Below are 24121 nucleotides of genomic sequence, written 5' to 3' on the forward strand. Positions count from 1 at the left end.
GGCGGCACTTGAAATTGTGCAGCTTGGCCATGCATATAATGGCTTGGCCTTTTATCAACTAACAAATACAGGCAACAACAACGACAACAACAATGACAACAGGAACAAAAAGAAACTTTGACGATGGATGACTACAGTCGTTGCCTGCACTGGAAAACGCAATTTGAATATTGTTGAAACTGAAAACAAGACGCAAAAAAAGAGCGAAAGATAAAGCTGTTGGCGTAGAGATGGCGCTGTTGATATACTCTCTGTGGAAGATATACTCAACCCGATCTACAGAAGCTATACTCTATATATTATCTAAATCATATGGCATATCAGCTATACTAAATAATAAAGAATATACATATAAAAGTAGAATCTATGGAATTCATTTATTTTATATTTATGTTTTAATTATTTTAAATATTCAATCACTATTCAAATTAAATATTGATATAAAGTTCTGTAATATACATCCAAGAATCCTTCCTAATTAAAATGTATTTCCAGTAGATACATATGTATGTATATGATGAATTTAATAGAACTTAAATTGCTTTATATGACAGTCTCTGTGGAAATTTTATTTGATTAAAATGCAATGTTTTTAATTTAAATCTTATATTCCGTTATATATTTTTGATACTCTAAACGATTTCCCATTTTTCCTTTCGTAAATAAATATTTCTATTATTTATGGAAACATCTTATTCAGATAATATAATATCGATATTGCCAATCCTTCAATTTCTGGCTTATTATAATGCCCAAGGTGAGGGTATGCAAAACCAAAGAACCAAACGGCAATCAGCAAAGCTCGAGTCCAAGACGGCAGATGAAGACGCAGTAGCAGTAGCTGAAGAGGAAGAAGAATACGACGACGAAGAAGAAGAAGAAGCGCTCATGTGCCACATGATGAAATGCAGTCAAGTTAAAAAGTGTCACTTGAGTTATGAGTTCATTGTTTGTACGTAGTTATCCCTTGCTCAGCGAGGAAGAAGAAGAGGACGATGAGGGGTATATCTGATGCTGTGGCGTGGAGTGGCTGAGATGGGGTGTGGATGGACCCATGGATCGGGTTAAAGTCTGCCATTCAATGGGCCGTATTGCAAAACTTGCTGTTGATTTGTTTTTAGGCTTTTGTGCTCGTCGCTAACGTCGAAAGGGTTGCTTGCATCCAGAGCTGGGTGCGTCGGCTGCTTCGACTTGCAATTTACTTCGATGCCGTTGCCAACGGAGACCTGACTGCTTGTTGGAATATGACTTGGCGAAAATGCTGTCAAGGATTTGAAGCAGTTGCAGGGATGAGAGGTGTATAAAGTGAAGGAGAAAAACTATGAGTCATCTATGAAATAACTTTGATTCCATATCTGTATATACAAATATTACTTTGTCTTTAGTTTCTATAGCATATAGCATATAGCATATAGCATATAGCATATAGCATATAGCATATAGCATATAGCATATAGCATATAGCATATAGCATATAGCATATAGCATATAGCATATAGCAATAGCATATAGCATATAGCATATAGCATATAGCATATAGCATATAGCATATAGCATATAGCATATAGCATATAGCATATAGCATATAGCATATAGCATATAGCATATAGCATATAGCATATAGCATATAGCATATAGCATATAGCATATAGCATATAGCATATAGCATATAGCATATAGCATATAGCATATAGCATATAGCATATAGCATATAGCATATAGCATATAGCATATAGCATATAGCATATAGCATATAGCATATAGCATATAGCATATAGCATTAGCATATAGCATATGCATATAGCATATAGGCATATAGCATATAGATATAGCATATAGCATATAGCAATATAGCATATAGCATATAGCATATAGCATATAGCATATAGCATATAGCATATAGCATATAGCATATAGCATATAGCATATAGCATATAGCATATAGCATATAGCATAGCATATAGCATATAGCATATAGCATATAGCATATAGCATATAGCATATAGCATATAGCATATAGCATATAGCATATAGCATATAGCATATAGCATATAGCATATAGCATATAGCATATAGCATATAGCATATAGCATATAGCATATAGCATATAGCATATAGCATATAGCATATAGCATATAGCATATAGCATATAGCATATAGCATATAGCATATAGCATATAGCATATAGCATATAGCATATAGCATATAGCATATAGCATATAGCATATAGCATATAGCATATAGCATATAGCATATAGCATATAGCATATAGCATATAGCATATAGCATATAGCATATAGCATATAGCATATAGCATATAGCATATAGCATATAGCATATAGCATATAGCATATAGCATATAGCATATAGCATATAGCATATAGCATATAGCATATAGCATATAGCATATAGCATATAGCATATAGCATATAGCATATAGCATATAGCATATAGCATATAGCATATAGCATATAGCATATAGCATATAGCATATAGCATATAGCATATAGCATATAGCATATAGCATATAGCAGATAGCATGATTTTAACACTATTAAAGACTTTTCTTATTATAGAATATATGGGATCATCTCATAGCATATAATTTCAGGATTTTCAAGCTCTCATCTTTAATCTTTGGCTTAGCTTCTACTCATTTTATGATAAAATAATGGTTTGTGGTACAGTTTTTCAAGAATTCCCATGAGCATTATTCCCGAGAGCTAGAACTGGGGCCACCTTGTTTTCGAATTATAAACATAAATCAACTTTGGTTCGGCTGCTGCCGCTGTTCAAAGACCTTGCGCGCAGCAAATTGTTAACATCCGGGTAATTTGAATAAAATTGTGTTTATCACTCGCAGAGCGCACACCTCTTGAATTTTCGGTAGATAGTTTTCAATGGGCAACTGGGGGAAGCAATTAAAACTCGGTCTGACTGTCTGCTTGGGTAGAGTTTTTCTGTGTTTCTGTATGCGTATTTATGTTTAGGCGCGCTTAATTATAGCAAAAAGAAGGCGTTCGTAATGAAGGTATTGAAAAGGCGGTGACATGCAACCGATAATTAAAATACGGAATTCGAAACAGAGTTTCCCACATAATAAGGATTTAGCAATAAAAACTTTTAGGTGAATATATGTATGGTAATTTCGAATGGTTTCGTAGGGGTCGGTGCAACATTTCGTGTTCGTGCATCTTGAGCGGGGCATGCAAAGCAGCCGGGCATTGTTTCTTACGGTTCACAGTTGGCAGTTCCGTTAGTTTTCATAGAAAAACTGCGAACGTGTACCCGCACATAATGTGGAAAACGCACCAAACTAAAAGTGTCAACCCCCCACCCTAAGGCTTGACGCCTTCTGCATTTGGTTTCTAATTTGGGCGCACGCTCCTCGGCTCGACTGGGCGACGGAGAGGAAACAACAAAAGGGCCAAGTGTGCGAGTGACGAGTGGCATTTGATCAGGGTGGGGGGAAAATGGCATTTCCGTTTTTCACACAGCCATTCGAAAGGCAATTTTTCAAAATTGAAATTCATTTTATATATGAAAGCGGACGAGAGCATAGAACACAGAGGACAGACAGAGAGACAACAACCACGCCTGTCTACGCGTCCATTATTTTCTCTCATATCAGCCCATTGGTATCTATGGTACCCAAAATAAGATCGTTCAGTGCTGATAATGCTGGTGTGTGCTGCCAGCAAGTGTTGTAAATTGCGCCAAGGGGTGCACCGCAAAGCAGGGGGCGACAATTGTCAAGCCAAGCACCCACCAGCTGCTGCTGCTGCTGCTGATAACTGGACGTTCCCTGACTCCTATATATAGAGACTATAGAGCTATCTTCAAATTAGTTCCAGTGCTGTCACAGAAATAGCTAATACTCTGTGAAATTCCATCAATATATTGAGATCTAACTAACCCCAAAATAATGCTCCCTAAGCCATTGTCGCATGCCAAACTGATTTAAAGATATGTGTCTATTGAACTTTTAATTGTCAATTGTATGCTAGGGCCATTGTTACTCTTAATGCATTGGGTCTGATTGGGCTGATGGGCTTTAGTTTGTCATAAAAGTGTGATTGCAAAGAGAGTCTTGCTTACTCTAAAGTCAAGAATTTTATTTAAATATGAATAAATAAAAATAAATAAAGCTAAGCAATTAAAGAATACTAGTAAATTCATTACGGCAAATGGACATTTCTTTTTTAACTGATAAAAATTTAGAATGAATTTATAATAAATCTTAAACGGCGATAAATATGGACACATAGTAAACATTATAGAGAAGCAAAGATTAGCTTCAGCTATAATAAAAGAATTACCTCAACGCACTTTCAAGTCACAACTCTAGTTTCCATATAAAAAGTTGATTAATTAAAGTTTAATAATTAGATAAAGAGTGAAATTGGTTGGTTAATAAATCTAATCATTTTGGTACAATCCTCTGCAGGATTTTAAATGTGTTAGAAATCAGAACCGAATTATGGCTTAATCAATTTATTTCCGCTCTCAAAAATTCAAAGTGGAACCAATTTGATTCTGATAAATGCTTTTTGTATACAAAGCGAAGCAGGCAAAAACGAATCGTTAGCAAACAGAAATTTATTTTATTTTTTTGGCAATCCCAACCTCAAACAGTGACATTTGTAACAAAATTAAACCAATTTCCCAGGCGAAACCGGCGGAAAAAATAGGAAAAAATGCATAGAAGAAGCAGCAGTATCATAGCCGCAGTGACAGACCTGACCCGAGCACACACTCGAAATGTAAACAGCGCACTTTTTGGAAAACCCCCAACGATGGACTGACTGAATGACTGACTGACTGACTGATAGACTAGCTGGCGAGCTGGCTGACTGGATGGGTATGTAGGGTATGGGAGACGGACGGACGTGGCTTGTCAATCAAATTGTCGCGAGGGACGCACACGCAAATTTATTAAATCGATATGCCGTCAAAATTGAAAGTGGTTGCTTTTGCATGTCTGGGACCTTGACAGATACAAACCAAAAAGAAAGAGAGAGAGAGAGAGAGAGAGAGAGAGGCAACGCGGGTCATGTTAACCCTCCCAGTAGAGCACAGCAGACAGTTGAAAAGCCCAATATAAACATTTGCATTGATTGCATTTCGCTGAAAAGTAAAGCAATACTCGCACAAATATTTGATTGTCGTGTAAAATTTAACAGTTGTGTCACCATAAAAAGTGAAATTAGCCAGACAGAGAACAAAGAGAGCGCATACGAGTGGAGTGCGAGGGGGGTTGCGGCATCTTAGGGCCAAAAATTTATTGTTATTACAAGCGATTTTCTAAAATAATTAATAGCAAGTGGTTGAGGCGGCTGTCACAAGCAGAAATTACAGAAATTACGGGCGGACAACAACAGTTACAAGCAAAGCAGAACAAAAGGCGAAACGTACGCAGGACAAGGACACAGGATGAGGCTGAACTATATGGGAACGGGAGAGGTGAGGGGACAAAGGGACTGGCCATAGAATTGTGCATTTTGTCAATGGGAATTAAATTGGCAGTCGCTGAGACGCGACAACTCCAAATGTCAACTGGCATACAGAACGGCAGGAAGTCCCAAAGTTGCCAGCCGGGAGAGGGAGGCACAGCGAGAGTGAGAGAGAGAGAGGGAGAGAAAGGTGGAGGAAAGTCCCAGGGTCGAGGCACAATTGTGGGCATGTTGAGCGGTCGGTCAATAGGATTCGATCGCTCAGTTGGCTGGTCATTCCCATCATTAGCGCCTGTACGTGTCAAATTGATGCTGTTATTGTTGTGCGTGTGTGCGAGTGTGCGTGTATGTGCGTGTGTGCGACTGCTCGTAGTACTATTTGACATTTAGCTTAGCCGCGGGTGACAAATTTAATGGACGTACCCGAGCATCTTTTGTCAGCTGATGGATGGCTCACGGTTTCACGGCTCGCTGGTGGTGGCTGCTATTGATTTTTGGCCTGCGCGTCAACTTATTTGACTATCTAATTACAGCTCCTTCTCCCACTCTTCCTCTTTATATACATATGTATATGGCTCGACATTTGGCGCAAATATTTTGTAAATAATAGACAATAAAACTCTTTGTGCCTTTGGCAGCTGGCAACATTTTGCGCTCTGCGGCCACAAGATAAAGGAATTAAACACACTAAATATAATTTAAAGAACTTAAGCCCCGACTCGGGCCCCGCACACACCAAAATCGTAACCCTTTGCTGCTGCTGCCTCTGCTGCTCCTGCTGCTTGCTGACATGTGTTAAGGCGCTGAAAATGTTTATCTCTAGGTCGTGACAGTCGAATCGCACGTAGCAAACATTCTCATTTCTTCTTATTATTATTATTATTATGAGTATTAAGGAGTTTTTGGTGAAGCGTAGAAGCATTTGCATTTGGATCTCAACGGCTTTTAAATTGAAAAGAATTTAGTCCGCGAAAGTGGAGTATGCAACAGTCGCCATATAAAATTAGAACTTAATTTCTGTTTTGTATAAATTAAAATAACCCTGTTATATGTGTATATATATTAGAAAGGATTACATATAATAAAAATAAGTAAATAAGTAAGTAAATAAAATAAATAATAAATACAAAATAACATCATTAAAATATTAATAATTAATACAAATAATTAAATTAATTTTTATGTAATATATTTGCTAAATTTGCTATCATATAAAATATTTGTTGTGCCATTTTTAATAGATTTAAAATTTTTAAATTTAAATGATAAATATTTAACCAAAAGTTTAAAATTTGTTTTTTTTTTAATATTTTAAAAAAGTTTTTACTTTAAAATTATAAAAAAGAAATTTTAAACCTAAAAAAGTTTTGAAGAAGTATTTTGTATGATAGTAAACCTTAATATGTTATTTAATTTGTATTTGCATATTCATTCTTTTTGTCAGTCTATCGAGCCCACGTCTGTATATTTTTGCCATTTATTGTACTTATATTTACTCAATAATTTATTGCGGCTCTCGGTTGTCAAATGGAGACTTTCTTTTCGACTTGAGTTTTCCTTTCCTGCCATAAAGCATTTTGCCCTTCTCCACATAGTCTTGTTTTAATCATCAGATACGAATACAAATCCCCACTATTCAACACGCTCAAGTCCGGACTCCAATAAATCAATTAATTGGGGACAGGCTTGTAAGCAAATCGAGCTCGTAAATTATAGAGAGCAATTGTCATGCATACTCAAGATTCTACAAAGGTGAAGAGAAGTTGCCACGGAATGCATTTGGGTTTTGGTTTCTTTCCTATTTTGAGTATTATCAACGTGTCTCTGGGCAGTTCTTTACAGTCGAGGCATGACTGTAGCCATTAAGCATAACCATAACGCTATCTCAGATGTCCAAGCCACGAGTTTTGACTGTGGCTAAGACTTTGCCTGTTCGACTCTGCTCTCATATAAATTATTTTTGATTGATGTGGCAGGCAGTGCAGCACGTGCAACCGGCCCATTGAAATTCGTCAAAAGAAACACAGAACAACAGAAATATATACTGTACATTATGTACAAGTGTGTGTATATAAAGAAAGAGCTCTGCTGATGATTAAAATGCAGCCAAGGTTACGTGTAGCGTTTTACCAGGAAAAGAAATATGCTTTAATTGTCTTGGCGCTTTGGTTCGTTTTTGGTTTATTATTTTGGTTATTGTGTATGATTTTTGAGTTCGTAGAATTAACGAGCCGGGTACGTGCACGGCATTCCCCACAATTATCATTAGATACTCAGTTATGGCTTAGAGGACGCATGACAAAATTTCCAAATATTCTTGATGAGTAATTTTTAGTTGGAGTTGGGCATTTACCGTAAACTAGTTTCGACGCCTGCTAAAAATTTTCTAGGAACTCTATGCTCGTTCCCTCTTACTCTCGTGCTCGCTTCGGCTAAATGAAAAATTGTAAAACACTCGAGACTTGCACGTGTCCAAATTGAAGGCACACTCCCGTTGATTAGGGAGGTAGTCAACTCTGTCAGTCGCTCGACAAGAACTTTGTTTTATGTATTTACCGCGGGGCTCTTAAAGTGCTATAAACGCGCTCAAGTGCGCGCTCAGCCAGGCTCTCCACGCGAACTTGGCCAAGAGGCGCTTGTTTTATGTAATGCTGCTGCCGGTTTTATTGGCCCGGCCCGTCTCACATGTAATTGCTATTATTTATTTACTTTTTTCACTTCTTCGTCTTCTTCTTCCGCTGTACTAGATTCGCCTCTGCCATAAAATTTTCCAAGAATTATTGCTCTCTATTGCCTTCACAGAAAGATGGCTTAGTTTTCTATGAATGGGTTAACGGCTACTTGGAGCTCGAGTCTCTCGAAATAGATAAATGGAGGTAATTATATTTATTTTTGAGTTTCGTTAGATGCGTTTAGATAAGCCAAAGGTTTTAGATTCGAAAACCAAGAAAAGAGATTAGAAGAAAGTGGCTTACTCTATCTAAGTAAAGGATACATACAAATTCTTAGATATTTATTTCCATTTGTCATTTAGCCAATAATTATTGATGTTATTTACCTCAACGTAACAGTGGGAGCTCATTTGGTATGCCTAAGGATTATAATGGAATTTTAATTTTTATATATATTTTATTAATTTTTTGTAGACGAATTTCGATTTTATTTGAATTGCTTACAGCAATAAATTAATTTTTGTTCTGTTGAGATCTTATATACTCTATTCGTTAACTTCATCAATTATAAATATCTGAATACAGTTCAGTTATCAGCTACAATAAAAAATATTTTTTAAAATATTGTGCAATGCTGATAGCACTACTTGCTTATTATTTATCGAAAAAAGTTTTTAATTTTATCACCAACAATTTATTTATTTACTTAAAATTTCCTGAACAAATATCTTCAGCTCTCTATAGACCATTCCCAGAACGTCAAAGTTGTTTCCTTCGGCAGTTTCAAACTGCAAAATCAAAATCTTCAGCTCTCAGCCGTTCATTCAGTTTTGAAAAGAATACAAACTGTCTTCTTGCTAGCTCCAAAATCTCGACACTTGTGCAGTAGCAGGACACCACAGATAAAATGGGAAACGCGTGACGAGCAGACGAAAAGCCAGAACTTGTTCAAGTTTAATTGGAAAACGTAAAATGCAATATTTGCTCAAAGCGAGGCGCACAGCGAACAACTGAAGACAACAACCAGAGGCGGTACATGAAAAACAACAAGAAGAAGAGGAAGAAACAGAGCTGGAAAATCCATCAATAGATCAAAACTGCACAGGACGAGTTGCTGCTGCAACCAACTGCAATCATCGAGAGGCGCAAAGGAAGCCAAGCGAAATATAGTTAAGCAAAACTTGAAAGCCGCGCATTCGCCGCAAAAATAGGCCTCAAAAATCAGGCAAGGACGACGTGGCAAAAATCAACACAAGGAGCAGCGTGTGAAGCGAGAGCGGTAGTAGATGGGCAACAGGAAACCTACTGGCCACGACGATGGCTAAACAAAGTTAGACAAGATTGTGCAACAAACAAGAGGCAGGCAACAAAAAAAAAAAAAAAAAGAGAAACAAGGAGAAAAAGAAAACTGCAACTGTGGCTGTTGCATTGTTGTTCAACTCGCTCTCACTCACTCCCTCCTTTTCTCGCTCACTCTATCGCAATATGGAGAAAGAACTCACCGAGTCGAGCTGCCCAACCCACTCACCTGTTAGTCTACAGCCCACCTCTCGCTCCCTCTGCCTCTCTGAGTCTTCCGCTTCTGATTTTGCTCCTGTTGCTGCATTTCCAGCTGAGTTGCTTGCCTGGCTCGCCTGGCTTGCCTGGCTTGCCTGGCTTGGCGAGTTTTGCAAACTTTTGCCGTTGTGATTGTGTGGGGCATAATTGCATGCGATTATGCTGCCTGCTCAGCTGTGCAATTTATATCATGGCCAACTACAACAACAACAACAACAACAATCATAATAAACAACAAGAAGAAGCAGCAGCAGCGCCAGATAGGCATTGGTCGAAGTAGAAGTAGAAGAAGAAGAACTACAGCAGTTCTGCAATCTTCACACTTGCTGCAGTTCCAACAGCGCGCAAAATGCACAGCGCACAGTGGCTTAAAAATATTGAATGCTCCGAAAATTTGTGTGGAAATTGGTATTTGAATAATGTAAAGGTATTCTGTATATTCTTACGAATTTCTGACCCCAAATCTTATTTGTAATTAAGTATATATTATATTGATGTAAGTTAAACGAAGTGGTATAAAATTCCTTACTCTCATTACTCTAAGACTTTTGACAAAACATTTTCGTTATTCTTGTGCATTTCGGAGAACGGAATGATACAAATATAAATAAATTTAAAATAAATAAAATGAAAAATAATAATAATAATAATAAGATAATCAAAGTTAAGATTAGGACAAATAAAGAAGAGAAAACAAAAAAAATAAAATTGTATAACTAACAAAATAATAATACAAAATAAAAAATATGATGTATTAATAATAATAATAAAAAATATCAATAAAAAATAAACATTTTAATCTTGAACTACTATATTATGTATATAATAAATGTAATTATATTTGTAAATGTAAAAAGTAAATAATATTGTATATTATGTTAAGTATATTTACATTTTATTTATTTTAAATAGGAATACAATTGTTATACAAAACAAGAAAGAAAGCTCTAGTCGAGACAGCTCGACTACGAGATCCCCTGAACCCTACAAGCAACTGATATTTCAATAATAATTAGCAAACACACACGCACACACACACACACACACACGCATACAAACAAACAAACGCATATACACACACTCACATATACAGGCGATTGCGCTTGGGTTGCGCTGCAGTGTTGGCAATATAATGACAACTTATTTGTTGAATAATTTAATTTCTAGACGTACGATCGTAATGAAACTTTCAGAACGTAATCATAATGTTAAAATGTATGTGTATACCGAAGCTCAAGTCTCTAGTATTTGATATACGACTTTTACAAAGATGAGGGTGAGGGGGTGGATTTAGGTGTGGGGGGTAAATTTTAACAAAAACCGAAATTGTATAAAATTCATTCTTAATATACATTTTAAATTTGGAGACTCTAGCTTGAAAGATGTAGGAGATATAATTATTTAAGTGATCTTCGATAAGGTTTTTTATCGATAAAAAAATATCGGAATGAGTTATCGTTTTTTAGTGATAAACTCGATCTGCGCGTGATATATACGGACATTTAAAAAAAAAGTTGAAGTCTCTAGCTCTTATATCTTCTGAAATCGACGCGTTCATACATACGGACGGACGGACGGACGGACGGACGGACGGACAGACAGACGGACAGGGCCAAATCGACTCAGCTTGTCGTCCTGATCAAGAATATATATACTTTGTGGGGTCTGCCACGCCTCCTTCTGCCTGTTACATACTTTTAACAAAACCATTATACCCTGATTTCCCATTTTCAATGGGTTCAGGGTATAAAAATATAATAAAAGAAAAATTAAATTGCAACAGAATGGAAGTTATTAATAAATAAAAGTAAATTATGGTAATAAACACTATATTTTAAGAGGCATCATACCAATGTCAATTAAATTTCTGATTATTTTACATTGTGTATAATTGGTTTGCATATATTCTCCTGTTGTAGTTTTTTATTTTTATTCATTTCCAGCTACCCAGACTTAACTCATTCAGCTTATATACCATGTAAATGCCTTTTCATGCGTGTTTTCACAACATTCGTGTCAGTGTGCGACGGCTGCTTCATTTAGCCGCATCCTGTGCCCCAGCCTAAACGAGAGCCTGTCAATTTCAGCTGCTGCTGAAATTTGTTTTTAGTTCAATTTTTGGTCAAATTTCGGTGTCCGGCCGTAAAACTAGCGGCATCTACAATTCCGCTCTGGCCGCCCGACGCGTCGGCCTGGCGAGGCCTCTGCGGACGGGCATATTTTATATTGCAGAGCTCTCGCTTTTCCATTTGCACAATATTTTGTTTGTGCTCTTCGCTTGATGACAAATTCCCTTTTTGAATGGGGCTGTTGCTGCACTAAAGTTGATAATGGAGCCGAAACAGATATATAGCCGCTGTGCTCCATTGAATCGGAATCGGAATCGCTTTGGGGGGCTCCGCAATGGCGCCTCTAATCGAAAAATTGCGCCACGTTTGTCGCACTTTTGTTAATTAAACTTGGCTGCGTTGCATTTTATTGTGGGCTCTCTAATTAGAGAGCGAAAGCGCTACGGAGCTAGACAGAGATAGAGAGCGAGAGAGAGAGAGAGAAGTACCATAGAGAGGGACAGCGCGAGACTGTTAAATTTATTGCTCAATTTAATGCACATTTAAATGTATTGTTTGGCCATAAGACAGCCATAAAATATGATCTATAAATTGAAATATAATACCGTCATATATAAGAGCTGTCATATCAGAGAGAAAGAGAGAGAGACTGCGAGCGAGAGAGAGGGAGTGAAATGGACAGACCAACAGCTGATAACCCTTGACTTGCTCAGAGAGGAGTTCTCTTTGTACTTGGTTGTAGTACAAGCAGCTTCTACAAGACACAAAGATAATTCATGGTGGGCTACGTCTTGAGACTCTTTGACGTAGATAACAACTGAACACGACATGCAAAGCAGATAATTGTTGCTGTCGCTTCTAGGGGTCGTTGTCTCCATGGTATGCATATATATTTGTTGTATGTGTACAGATATAAATAGAAAATTATATATTTGTAATCAAATGATACTAAAAGCTATCTCAATTTCTCTTGAATGTCGCAATCGACTAAACATAGATAGTAAAATTAGGAAAATGATTATATTAAGAAAGATAGCTTGGCATGAGTAAGAGAACTTAAGATTAATATTCTTAAGAACGACTTGACAAACTTGTTTCTGCTCCAAGTGCAATATGTTTCGTGTTTGTGTAATACATGTAAATTTTATTGATATATTGACATATGTATATGGAATACTTAATTAATTTAAATATATAGTTATATTTGAAAATGATATTTTTCTTTGATGATGTAAATGAGAAATTATTTTACATTTAATCTATAAAAATATGACTATACTAAATATTTTTCACTTTGACCAACATCTTAGAGCAAGTGCTGAAATTAGAAAAGTTCATTAGATAAGACATATACATAAGTTTATGATACTCAATTAACTTTCCAGTGTAAATATTTAATTTGATTTTGATTAGTTTTAGAGAAGTCAGCTTGTTACTTTCTGCGAAAGATATACTTTTACAAACCTATATATCAAAGTTAAAATTGAGACTGACTTTCTCCGCTATAAAATATAGTCAAAGTACAAAATATTTTTTAAATTTAAATTTTTTAAATATGAAGAGCATACAATATTTAATATATAAAAACTAGAGATAATAAATGAAATAATATAAATATTTTATAATTTACAAAATATATTTAGAGAATACAAAATAAATAATTATAATAAATATATAATAAATCTTCAATAATAAAACTTTCTCTGAATTCATTTGGCAGTGACAACTTAACTTGGAAAAAACTTATACATCACATAAATCTTAAAAATAATGAAAATTTTTTCAATATTTATTAAGTAAATTAAATTAATTTCAACAGATCTTGTTTAAAGTTACGACTGTTATGTGTTGAGTCAATACTATTGGCTTTTTGCCTTTTCGCTGCATTTTTTTCGCTTTGCCATTTCTCATCGAACTTTAACGTGTTGATGCTGCGCTTAATAGAGCTTACTTGTTGATAGCTAACTAGGCTTACATTGTGTGTTGCTGGTGATAACAAAAAAGTGTCCTGCGGCGCATTGCAGCAGCAGCAGCAACACTAGGAAAAACAACAGGCAGCATCGAACAGGAAAACAGGGCAGCTACTGCCTGGGCCTAAATATGAGGTAGCGTTTTGCACTGTTGCTATTTTTACAGGCTCACACACACCCACACACACACACACACACGTAGGTACTCACACATGTGAGAGGGAAAAAATAGTAAAATGGAAACAAGTTGAACAAGTTTCCGACACCTTAGCACCAGCCAAAAAAAAAAAAAAAAAAAAAAAAAAGAAAAAATAAGAGAAGGAAAAACAGAGTAAGTTAAAAAAGAAAAGAAGACAAAAACAATGGCAATGTGTTGGGACTTTGTCTTCGTCTGCGTTGTCGTGGAAACCCACTCAGCAGCACACGAGCTGGGCAGGAAGAGAAGTTTAGACTCGATGCTAGCCAGGGCACTGCGGGGCAGGGCAGGGCGCCGGAGAACATTAACTTAGTTACCGCGCAGCACTTGAGATGAGTAGAGGAGGGGGCGGAGTGGAGATGAGCGGAGACAGGTAAAGCTGGTGGCATCTCTTGGTCTCTTCTACCTTTTGGCAATTCACTTTTGGCTTTGGCCTTTTCGTAGATTTGTTGCCGATGACGACTGCCAAGGACTACGAAATAGTTGAGAAAGGGAAGGTGGAGGCGGGGGCAGTGGCACTGGCAGATAGCAATGGCAAGGGGCAAACATCTTCCGGTCATGTGTGGGCGCTGTGGCAGCTCTGTCAGTTAATGAAAAAGTTGGCATGAATAATAAATGCATTTCGAGGAAAACTTGATGCATACAAACAAAAGTTTCGCATACGTGTCTGTATGTATATGTATGGATATATATGTGATGTGATATATGGTATAAATAATAAATTTTCAAATGTGGCAAATAATGTTGAAGGCGATAACTTGAGACTCTAGCTATATGCGGCCTTGGCCTGAATCGAATTGAATATACTACTGATGCACACATTTATATAAATATATATATATCCATCTATATATGTATACACATTTATTTATATATATGTGTGTATGTACATACGTAGCACAACATTCAATTGCTTTCTCTAAACATTGCACTAAATATAACTTCTCAGTCGCTCTTCAAGCACTCGAGCCGCAGGGCGAATTGCCTAATGCATCTTTAAGTGCGCGATCCTCAACAGCTAGGAACACATATAGACATACATACATACGCATATGTATACATGTATACATATGTAGGTATGCTTATCCTGGCAATGTGTTAAACATCTTTTAGCGTTGACAAAATTGCCAGGCAGCCGACCTAGTGCCTACCCTCCCTCCTTTGCCGAGGCATTGCAGCTGCAACAATTAGAGCTTGCCTCGCTCAATAGGAAACGTATCTGACGGATGCGTCTCCTAAGTCGCTGCTGCTGCTGCTGCTGCTGTGGTTGTTGTTGCTGATGGCGGCGCGTGTGAGCTAACAGCAACAACAACAACCGTAATGAAAACAAAACAAAAATGCATTTGCTGCCAGAGAAGAGGGACCGAGTGAGAGAGAGAGAGGGAGAGTAAGCAGAGTGTTGACTGATTTTGAGTTAAAGAGTGTAGAGTGAAGAGAAGAGCGCGCGAGAGAGAAAGAGAGAGATATGCAGACTCACAGTTAATAGAATTGAAATTGAGCTTGAGTAATTTATGCAATAAATAAAGTATATAAACAAATAATTTCAAAATTAAATAATATAAAAGCAAAGTAATTTAGCCCTAATACGATATATAAGGCATACCATAGATATCTATATAAAATCTGGTATTATTGATATTAAGATTTAATATTTCTTATATTTAAATTAAATTATTTTCCATCTTTAATATTTATTATTTTTATATTATTTACCATTTTTAATAAATGGTGTAGCATTAATATTTATATTGATTTCATTATGAAATTGAAACCAAAAATTTGAAAAAAAAATTTTTGGTGTATTTCTTACAAAATGTGTAAAATTTATTAGAAGTAAATAAATAATAAACTATATTTTGTTTTGTATAGACATGCGAATATATTTATATACAGTGTGCAAAGCAAAGTAAACAAACCCATTTCTTAGGCCTATAGAGACTCATTCTATCTCTACTTCAATATAAATCTTTCGCCTATTCATTATATCTCATTCAATTCATGCAAGCCAAAACAGGAAAACTGACTCAAAAGTAACTCAGTCTAGCAATGAGTGGATTCACTCATATGCTCGCCACACAAATTGTGCTCAGTTACTGCGGCACACTAGCGCCATTCGGTAGTGCAGCGGCAGTTTTAGTAACTAAAACCAGAGAGAGCGACTGCGAACGAGAGAGCGCCCCAGAGCGTAAGCATGCGAGCGCTCTTTGATATTATCGTTAGTTGGGTTCGTTTCTTAGGCAAAACCCACCCGACGAGCACATGCGCCTCCTTCGTTCGTGACTGTCGCGCTTTACTCAGTCGTTCGCACGCTCTCGCTCGCTCTCTCTCTCTCTCTCTTTGCGTGCGTAAACCACACGTTGTTTCGCCTTTGCAGTCTTTCGGCTGTTGGATGGATTTTCCTATCGGTCTACGGCCAGTTGGTGAAGCGAACCAACAAACAGTTCGAGTGCGAGCGCCGTACGGTACGGACGTGTGAAGCACGCACAAATTCAAATAAAAATCCACAAAAAAAAAAAAGAATAAATAAAATCGCAAAGCGTTTCAAACGTTGAAAATGAGAGTTGAGAAATTGTAAGCCGAAAACATGAAGTGAATACAACAACAACAAAAAAGAAATATTGTGAAGTGAATTATAAAATTAATGAGGCAAAAATTCAAGAATAATTGAACAAGTGCAGTGGCAAAGCAAAAAAGGAATAATCAGAATAAATGAGAAACAAATATATAAAAAATGTCAATTTCGATGAAAAACTGAGTGAAACGCGAGAAAACGAGTAACGTGAAAACTGAGCAAAACGCAGCTAATTAGGCAACTGAACAAATCCCCCATCCCGATTCCAAGCGAAGCCCGAAAATTCAATGGAGCTGCGGCTGCTATTGCTGCTGAGCCTGCTTCTGCTCGCTGGCTGCGCCGGCTGCCAGAGCGCCCTGCCGCCCAAGCCCAAGGATGCCAGTGACAAGAACGCGGCCAGCGCCATGCTCGGCTCCAGCGTCAGTTTGTCCAGCGATTACAGCTCCCTGCTGGCCGCCGCTCAGCCAATGGCCGCCTCCTCGCCGGCGCCGGTGCACAGCGGGCCAAACAATCAGTGCACCTGGACGTATAACGGCACCAGTTCCGTTCACTGCTCGCTGCGATTGATCGAACGACAGCCCGGCCTCGATTTGCAAGGCGCCGATGGCAGCAGCCAACTGACCATCAAATGCAGCGATTTGTATCTCTTTGAGTCGCAGCTGCCGGTGGCGGTGTTTGCCCGCCTGCAGACGCTGGACACGCTGCGGCTGGAGTCCTGCAAGCTGCTCCAATTGCCCAACAACGCATTCGAGGGCCTCACCACGCTCAAAGCCCTCAAGCTGAGCACACGCAACGCCGAATGGGGCCCGGCCAAGGCGCTGGAGCTCTATCCCGACTCGCTGAACGGCCTCAAGCAGCTGACGGAGCTGGACCTCAGCGACAATAATCTGCGCGCCCTGCCCAGCGGCTTCCTCTGCCCCGTGGGCAATCTGCAGACGCTCAACCTGACACGCAATCGCATTCGCACCGCCGAGCAGCTGGGCTTTGCGGACATGAACTGTGGTGCGAACGGTGGTGCCAGCGGCGCCAGTGGCAGTGGCAGCGGCAGCAGCAGCGGCAGCGAGCTGCAACTGCTCGACGCGAGCTACAATGAGCTGCGCTCCATCACAGAGAGCTGGGGCATCTCGCGGCTGCGGCGCCTGCAGCACCTGAATCTGCAGCATAACAATATATCGGAGCTGTCGGGCGAGGCGCTGGCTGGGTTAGCTTCGCTGCGCATTGTCAATCTCAGTAATAACCATCTGGAGACGCTGCCCGAGGGCCTGTTCGCGGGCAGCAAGGAGCTGCGTGAGATCCACCTGCAGAACAATGAGCTCTACGAGCTGCCCAAGGGCCTGTTCCATCGGCTGGAGCAGCTGCTCGTGGTGGATCTGTCGGGCAACCAGCTGACCTCCAACCACGTGGACAACACCACCTTTGCGGGCCTCATCCGCCTGATTGTTCTGAACCTGGCTCATAATGCGCTGACCCGCATCGACTACCGCACCTTCAAGGAGCTGTACTTCCTGCAGATTCTGAACCTGCGCAACAACTCGATTGGCCACATCGAGGACAATGCCTTCCTGCCGCTGTATAACCTGCACACCCTGAATCTCGCCGAGAACCGCCTGCACACGCTGGACGACAAGCTCTTCAATGGACTCTACGTGCTGTCCAAGCTGACGCTGAACAACAACTTGATCAGCGTCGTGGAGCCGGCTGTCTTCAAGAACTGCTCGGACTTGAAGGAGCTCGACCTGAGCTCCAACCAGCTGAACGAGGTGCCGCGCGCCCTCCAGGATCTGGCCATGCTGCGCACCCTGGACCTGGGCGAGAACCAGATACGCACCTTCGACAACCAGAGCTTCAAGAATCTGCACCAGTTGACCGGACTCCGATTGATAGACAACCATATCGGGAATATTACGGTGGGCATGTTTGCGGATTTGCCTCGCCTGAGTGTGCTGAATCTGGCCAAGAATCGCATCCAGAGCATCGAGCGTGGCGCGTTCGATAAGAACTACGAGCTGGAGGCCATACGACTGGATCGGAATTTCCTCTCGGACATCAATGGAGTGTTCGCCACGCTGGTCTCGCTGCTCTGGCTGAATCTGTCGGAGAACCACCTGGTCTGGTTCGACTACGCCTTCATACCCTCCAACCTGAAGTGGCTGGACATACACGGCAACTACATCGAGGCGCTCGGCAACTACTACAAGCTGCAGGAGGAGATACGCGTGAAGACGCTGGACGCCAGCCACAATCGCATCACGGAGATCGGACCCATGTCCATTCCCAACACCATCGAGCTGCTGTTCATCAACAACAATCTGATTGGCAATGTGCTGCCCAACGCCTTTGTGGACAAAGCGAACCTGGCTCGCGTCGATCTCTACGCGAATCAGCTGAGCAAGCTGCAGCTCCAGCAGCTCCGCATCGCCCCGGTGCTGGCGCCGAAGCCTCTGCCCGAGTTCTACTTGGGCGGCAATCCCTTCGAGTGCGACTGCACCATGGACTGGCTGCAGCGCATCAACAATCTGACCACGCGGCAGCATCCGCGCGTCATGGACATGCCCAACATTGAGTGCGTGATGCCGCATGCCCGCGGCGCTGCAGTGCGTCCGCTGAGTGCGCTGCGGCCGCAGGACTTCCTCTGCCGCTACGAGTCGCACTGCTTCGCCCTGTGCCACTGCTGCGACTTCGATGCCTGCGACTGCGAGATGACCTGCCCGCACAACTGCACCTGCTACCACGACCAGATCTGGTCCACGAACGTGGTCGACTGCGGCAACCAGCTGACCATGGAGCTGCCGCGTCGCGTGCCCATGGACTCCAGCATCGTCTACCTGGATGGCAACAATTTCCCCGTGCTCAAGAATCACGCGTTCATCGGGCGCAAGAACCTGAAGGCCCTCTACGTCAATGGCAGCCAGGTGGCGTCCATACAGAACCGCACGTTCGCCAGTCTGGCAACGCTGCAGCTGCTGCAGCTCTCCGACAACCGCCTGCAGACGCTGCACGGCTACGAGTTCGAGCAGCTGTCCGCCCTGAAGGAGCTCTACCTGCAGAACAACCAACTGGCCACCATTGGCAACGGAACGCTGGCGCCGCTGGTCTCCCTGGAGCTGCTGCGCCTCGATGGCAACCGGCTGGTCACCCTGCCCATCTGGCAGCTGCACGCGACGCACTTCGGCCAGCGGCTGCGCGCCATTTGGCTGGGCCGCAACCAGTGGAGCTGCCGCTGCCAGTTCCTGCAGGCGCTCACCTCCTACGTGGCCGACAATGCGCTGATTGTGCAGGACGCCCAGGACATCTACTGCATGGCGGCGCCCAACACGGCGGCCTACGAGCAGAGCAGCTCGACGGCGGCGGGCACACAGAAGCGCGAACTGGACTTCAACTCGACGGGCGCCGCCTGCACGGATTACTACTCGGGCGGCTCGATGCTGCAGCACGGCATCCCCGAGTCCTACATACCGCTGCTGGCCGCCGCCCTGGCGCTCGTCTTTCTGCTCATCGTCATCATCATTGTGTTCGTGTTCAGGGAGTCGCTGCGCATCTGGCTCTTCGCACACTACGGCGTGCGTGTGTTTGGGCCGCGCTGCGAGGAGTCGGAGAAGCTGTACGACGCTCTGCTGCTGCACTCGGCCAAGGACTCGGAGTTTGTGTGCCAGCACCTGGCCAGCGAGCTGGAGACGGGCCGGCCGGCCTTGCGTGTGTGCCTGCAGCATCGCGACCTGGCCCACGATGCCACCCACTACCAGCTGCTGGAGGCGAGTCGTGTGTCCCGGCGTGTGGTCATCCTGCTGACACGCAACTTTCTGCAGACGGAGTGGTCCAGGTGCGAGCTGCGCCGATCCCTGCACGACGCGCTGCGAGGCAGGCCCCAGAAGCTGGTCATCATCGAGGAGCCGGAGGTGGCCTTCGAGGCGGAGAGCGACATTGAGCTGCTGCCCTACCTGAAGACCTCGGCGGTGCATCGCATACGCCGCACCGATCGCCATTTCTGGGAGAAACTCCGCTACGCGCTGCCCGTGGACTACCCGACCTACCGGGGCAACAACTACACGCTCGACCACAACCACGAGCGCATCAAGCAGCCGGCCAGCCCGGGCCTGCTCTACCGCCAGGCGCCGCCTCCTGCCTACTGCGGACCGGCGGAGGCGGCGGCCGCTGCTGCTGCTGCCGCTTCTGTGGCTGCAGCCGAGCAGAACTATTCGACGGCCACAACGGCCACGCCCAGTCCCCGACCGCAGCGACGAGGCGAGCGGGTGGAGGGCGTGGGCGTGGGCGTCAATCCGGGCGGACCGCATCATCTGCATGCGCAGTACTATCAGCATCACGGCGTGCGTCCGCCCTCGGAGCACATCTACTCCAGCATCGACTCGGACTACTCCACGCTGGACAACGAGCAGCACATGCTAATGATGCCGGCAGCGACTGGAGCCGGTGCCGAGGCAAGCCAGCAGCGGGCGCAGACCTGGCGGCCACAGCCCAAGCAGCAGCAGCTGCAGGCGCCTCATGCGGGCACTCTGAATCCCAGCACAGCGGGCAAGCCCAATCCCCAACAGCAGCAGCAGCAGCAGCAGCAGGCGAGTGGTCAACAGCAAGGTCCTCATGTGCAGGCGTATCTGGTATAAAGAGAGAGAGAGGGAGAGGTTGAGAGAGGAGAAGTAGAGGTGCATGCCTGTCCAGCTGTTGGACAGAGTGACAGTGATTTCTATAGGGACTGGTTCCTGGTGCATGATTTTAATTACTAAAATATGTGCGAGCTAAAATTAAGAGATAGAGCCGAAGAGAGAGAGAGAGAAAGGGAGAGAGACATACAGCAAAGGATGCATGATGGAAAAGGGAGAGAGAACTATGTAGAGTTAGAGAAAGGAGGGGAGAGAGAGTGAGAGTGTTGCGGGGGCAAATTATAAATTCTGTCTAGAGTCCAAAATTCTGCAGTTAAACAAAACCCCAAAGAAAAACAGAGAAACAAACACACAGTAGGGAAGCTCTTCCCCCATTTTCCCCCGGAAATGCGCGCAGCGTAACAAATATTTTGTTTACCCAGTGTAAAGTCATTTTAGTGCACTGTATAAACATAAATCCAAGTACATTAAACACACACACACAAGGAGGCACACGACTGCAGACACAAAGATACAGAATACAGTTGCACTCGCATTTGTTTGCACTCGCCCAGCGTGTGTGTTTATGTAAGAAGACGCATGTGTTGCATGAATTGTGTTGAGCGAGAGTTAGGCTGCGGCCCGGCGAGGCAATGTCAAGTTGGTGTTGTGTTCTGCGAGAGCTAAAGTCAAGTTTTTGCCCCCAAAAAGTTGCAGCTCTGTCGAGTTGCACAAAACTTTTCATTCATTCAGTCATTCAGTCATTCATTCAGTCATTCGTTGGCTTGCTCCTTCGTTCATTTTCCCTTTTGAGCTGGGAAAATGCGTTTAGTGCATTTGCCAGCACTAACTTTTTAATGTGCTTTTAATCAGTTAGAGCAACAAATAACTAGAATGAGATTTAGATTTATGAAGTGTGCCGTCAACCCAACTGATTTCGCAGCTGAAACTATTTCCAAAGTGTGAGATATTTGTGTAAGCGCCTAATGCAAATAGTGCTTGATCAATTTACTTTACTTTACTTTACTTAACTTTACTTTACTTAAGCTGTTTTCAACTTATAAAGAGACTGGCTTTTAATATTTATTAAATTTGAAACTTTGCTTAATTCAAAATTAATTTACTCCTACTGCAAATGTCTTTGCTTTCTTATATCTTCTTCTGACTGACAAAAAGGTTTCCACAACTATTTTCTATCGCCTAATTATATATAATAATTGATAAAAGTAAATCTAAAATGTCTCTTCGCTCTGCTCTATAGTCTCTACTCCCTTCTAAAAGCGTAAATCCTTGTATATAAGCAAACATAAACACACTGGATATGCCTAAAATAGTTATATATATACCTAATGATATATGCGTTAATATAAGTAAATGCCACTGCAAATACGTAGTCTCCTACAATTAATTCACACACACACAAGCAGAACATTTGAAATTTGTGAAAAGAAAAAAGGAAAATATGCATTAAACAATTAGCTAGCAAACAACATATATAAACTATGCAGTAAAGCTCATTTTAAACATTTACGCTTACCAAAATATTGTAATAATAATACAGATACTTAAAAAATAATAATAATGCTAATTAATAGCTGAGTATAAATGGGTTAAAGCATTTGCAAAGATACAACTACATGGCGTATACACAATATAAATACAAAATATACTAAAATATATACTAAATATATATGTGACTGTAAAAAAACTAAAGAAAATAGATACTAACTGATATTATATATAAACTAAATGAGATAAACTTTATACACACACACACACACACTCTGATACACACACACACAACAGTAAATGTTTAACAACTGCCTATAGAAAGTACGACAAGAAAAAGATACCAACACTTATGAGCATTTATTTCAAAGCAACAAAGTAAAAGAGAAAATATTTAAAAAATATATATAAGTATATGTATATGTCATATTTTGGATCGTAAACTCGCCTACTCGTCATACAATTTTTAGCAAAACAGTTTCAAACTAAACAGAATATAAACAAACAAAATATACTTTAGCAGGAGCTAGCCGATGTTAGGTAGAGAGAGAGCGATAGAAAGAGAGAGGAGAAACAAACACTTGTACCAGTATGAAAGCCCAAAACTGTTATTTATTTTTTATTTTGTATTATATTATATGATATATGATTAAAAGAATGCTACGTTTTAAGTTATCATTTAATGCCACTCTTACATAATGTACTCTATGAATAATTCGAATTCTTGTGAATAACTATTTATATATTGATATACATCATATAGATATATATTATATATATATGTAACTATTATATACATCTATGTACGACAAAACAAAGATATTTTTCTGTTTCGCAAGCAAACAAAAGCAACATGAAAAACATGAAATGAAAAACCTTTTTTTAAAAACTAAAAACGAAAATTACATTTAATTTAGTGTTGGGCAACGGCTAAAGGGAAATGTGCCTGGATTATAAATTCTATTTTTTCAGCTACTCTTTGTTTTTGGTGAGTATAAAAGATGGCAAAGTGTCTGCAACAGACTCGTCAACTCTGCACAATTCATTTCAGATTTTCCATAAAATTGAATAAGTCAAACATAATTTTCTATCAAAATTTGAAAGCTGAAAGCCCTTTTCCAGTATACATATATATAAAAACAATATAATATATTTAATATATATTGCTCTGACTCCCTCCATTTAATGTTGGGGCAGGTTTGCGTGCTCGTGAAAAGCTTTTATAATCATAGAAAAAACATTTCGAATTTTTTAATAATGATCATCATAATAGATGATGATGAAGTTGCGCTAGGTATTTTAAAAACGTTCAGCCAGGTTTTTTTTAAGTTTTGTATTGTTATTTATTTATTTTTTTTTTGCCAATTTAATTCATCATGCACATGAGTTGCTGTTTTGTAATCCTCACGCAGTGCGGACAACTATGTGGAGCAAGGGGCAGCGGTGCCTCTGCCTTGGCCTCTGATGTGGGCGAGCGTGGAGAGGTGCAAGAGATGCTGATGCTGTGCCGTACGCAGTCGGCGGCCTG

At 40.9% G+C, this 24121-nt stretch overlaps 1 protein-coding gene across 1 annotated transcript; it reads left to right on the forward strand.

Moving 5' to 3' along the window:
• Nucleotides 1-16335: 16335 nt before the first annotated feature.
• On the forward strand, nucleotides 16336-22829 carry Toll-7 (Toll-like receptor 7). The gene has a single exon (XM_018106661.3). It carries the CDS (start codon nucleotides 16777-16779, stop codon nucleotides 21106-21108), a length of 4332 nt encoding a protein of 1443 aa, XP_017962150.1. The 5' UTR covers nucleotides 16336-16776; the 3' UTR covers nucleotides 21109-22829.
• Nucleotides 22830-24121: the final 1292 nt, after the last annotated feature.

The sequence above is a fragment of the Drosophila navojoa genome, chromosome 5 (assembly GCF_054131105.1).
Source record: "Drosophila navojoa isolate 15081-1374.11 chromosome 5, UAZ_NAV_1.0, whole genome shotgun sequence".
NCBI lineage: Eukaryota > Metazoa > Arthropoda > Insecta > Diptera > Drosophilidae > Drosophila > Drosophila navojoa.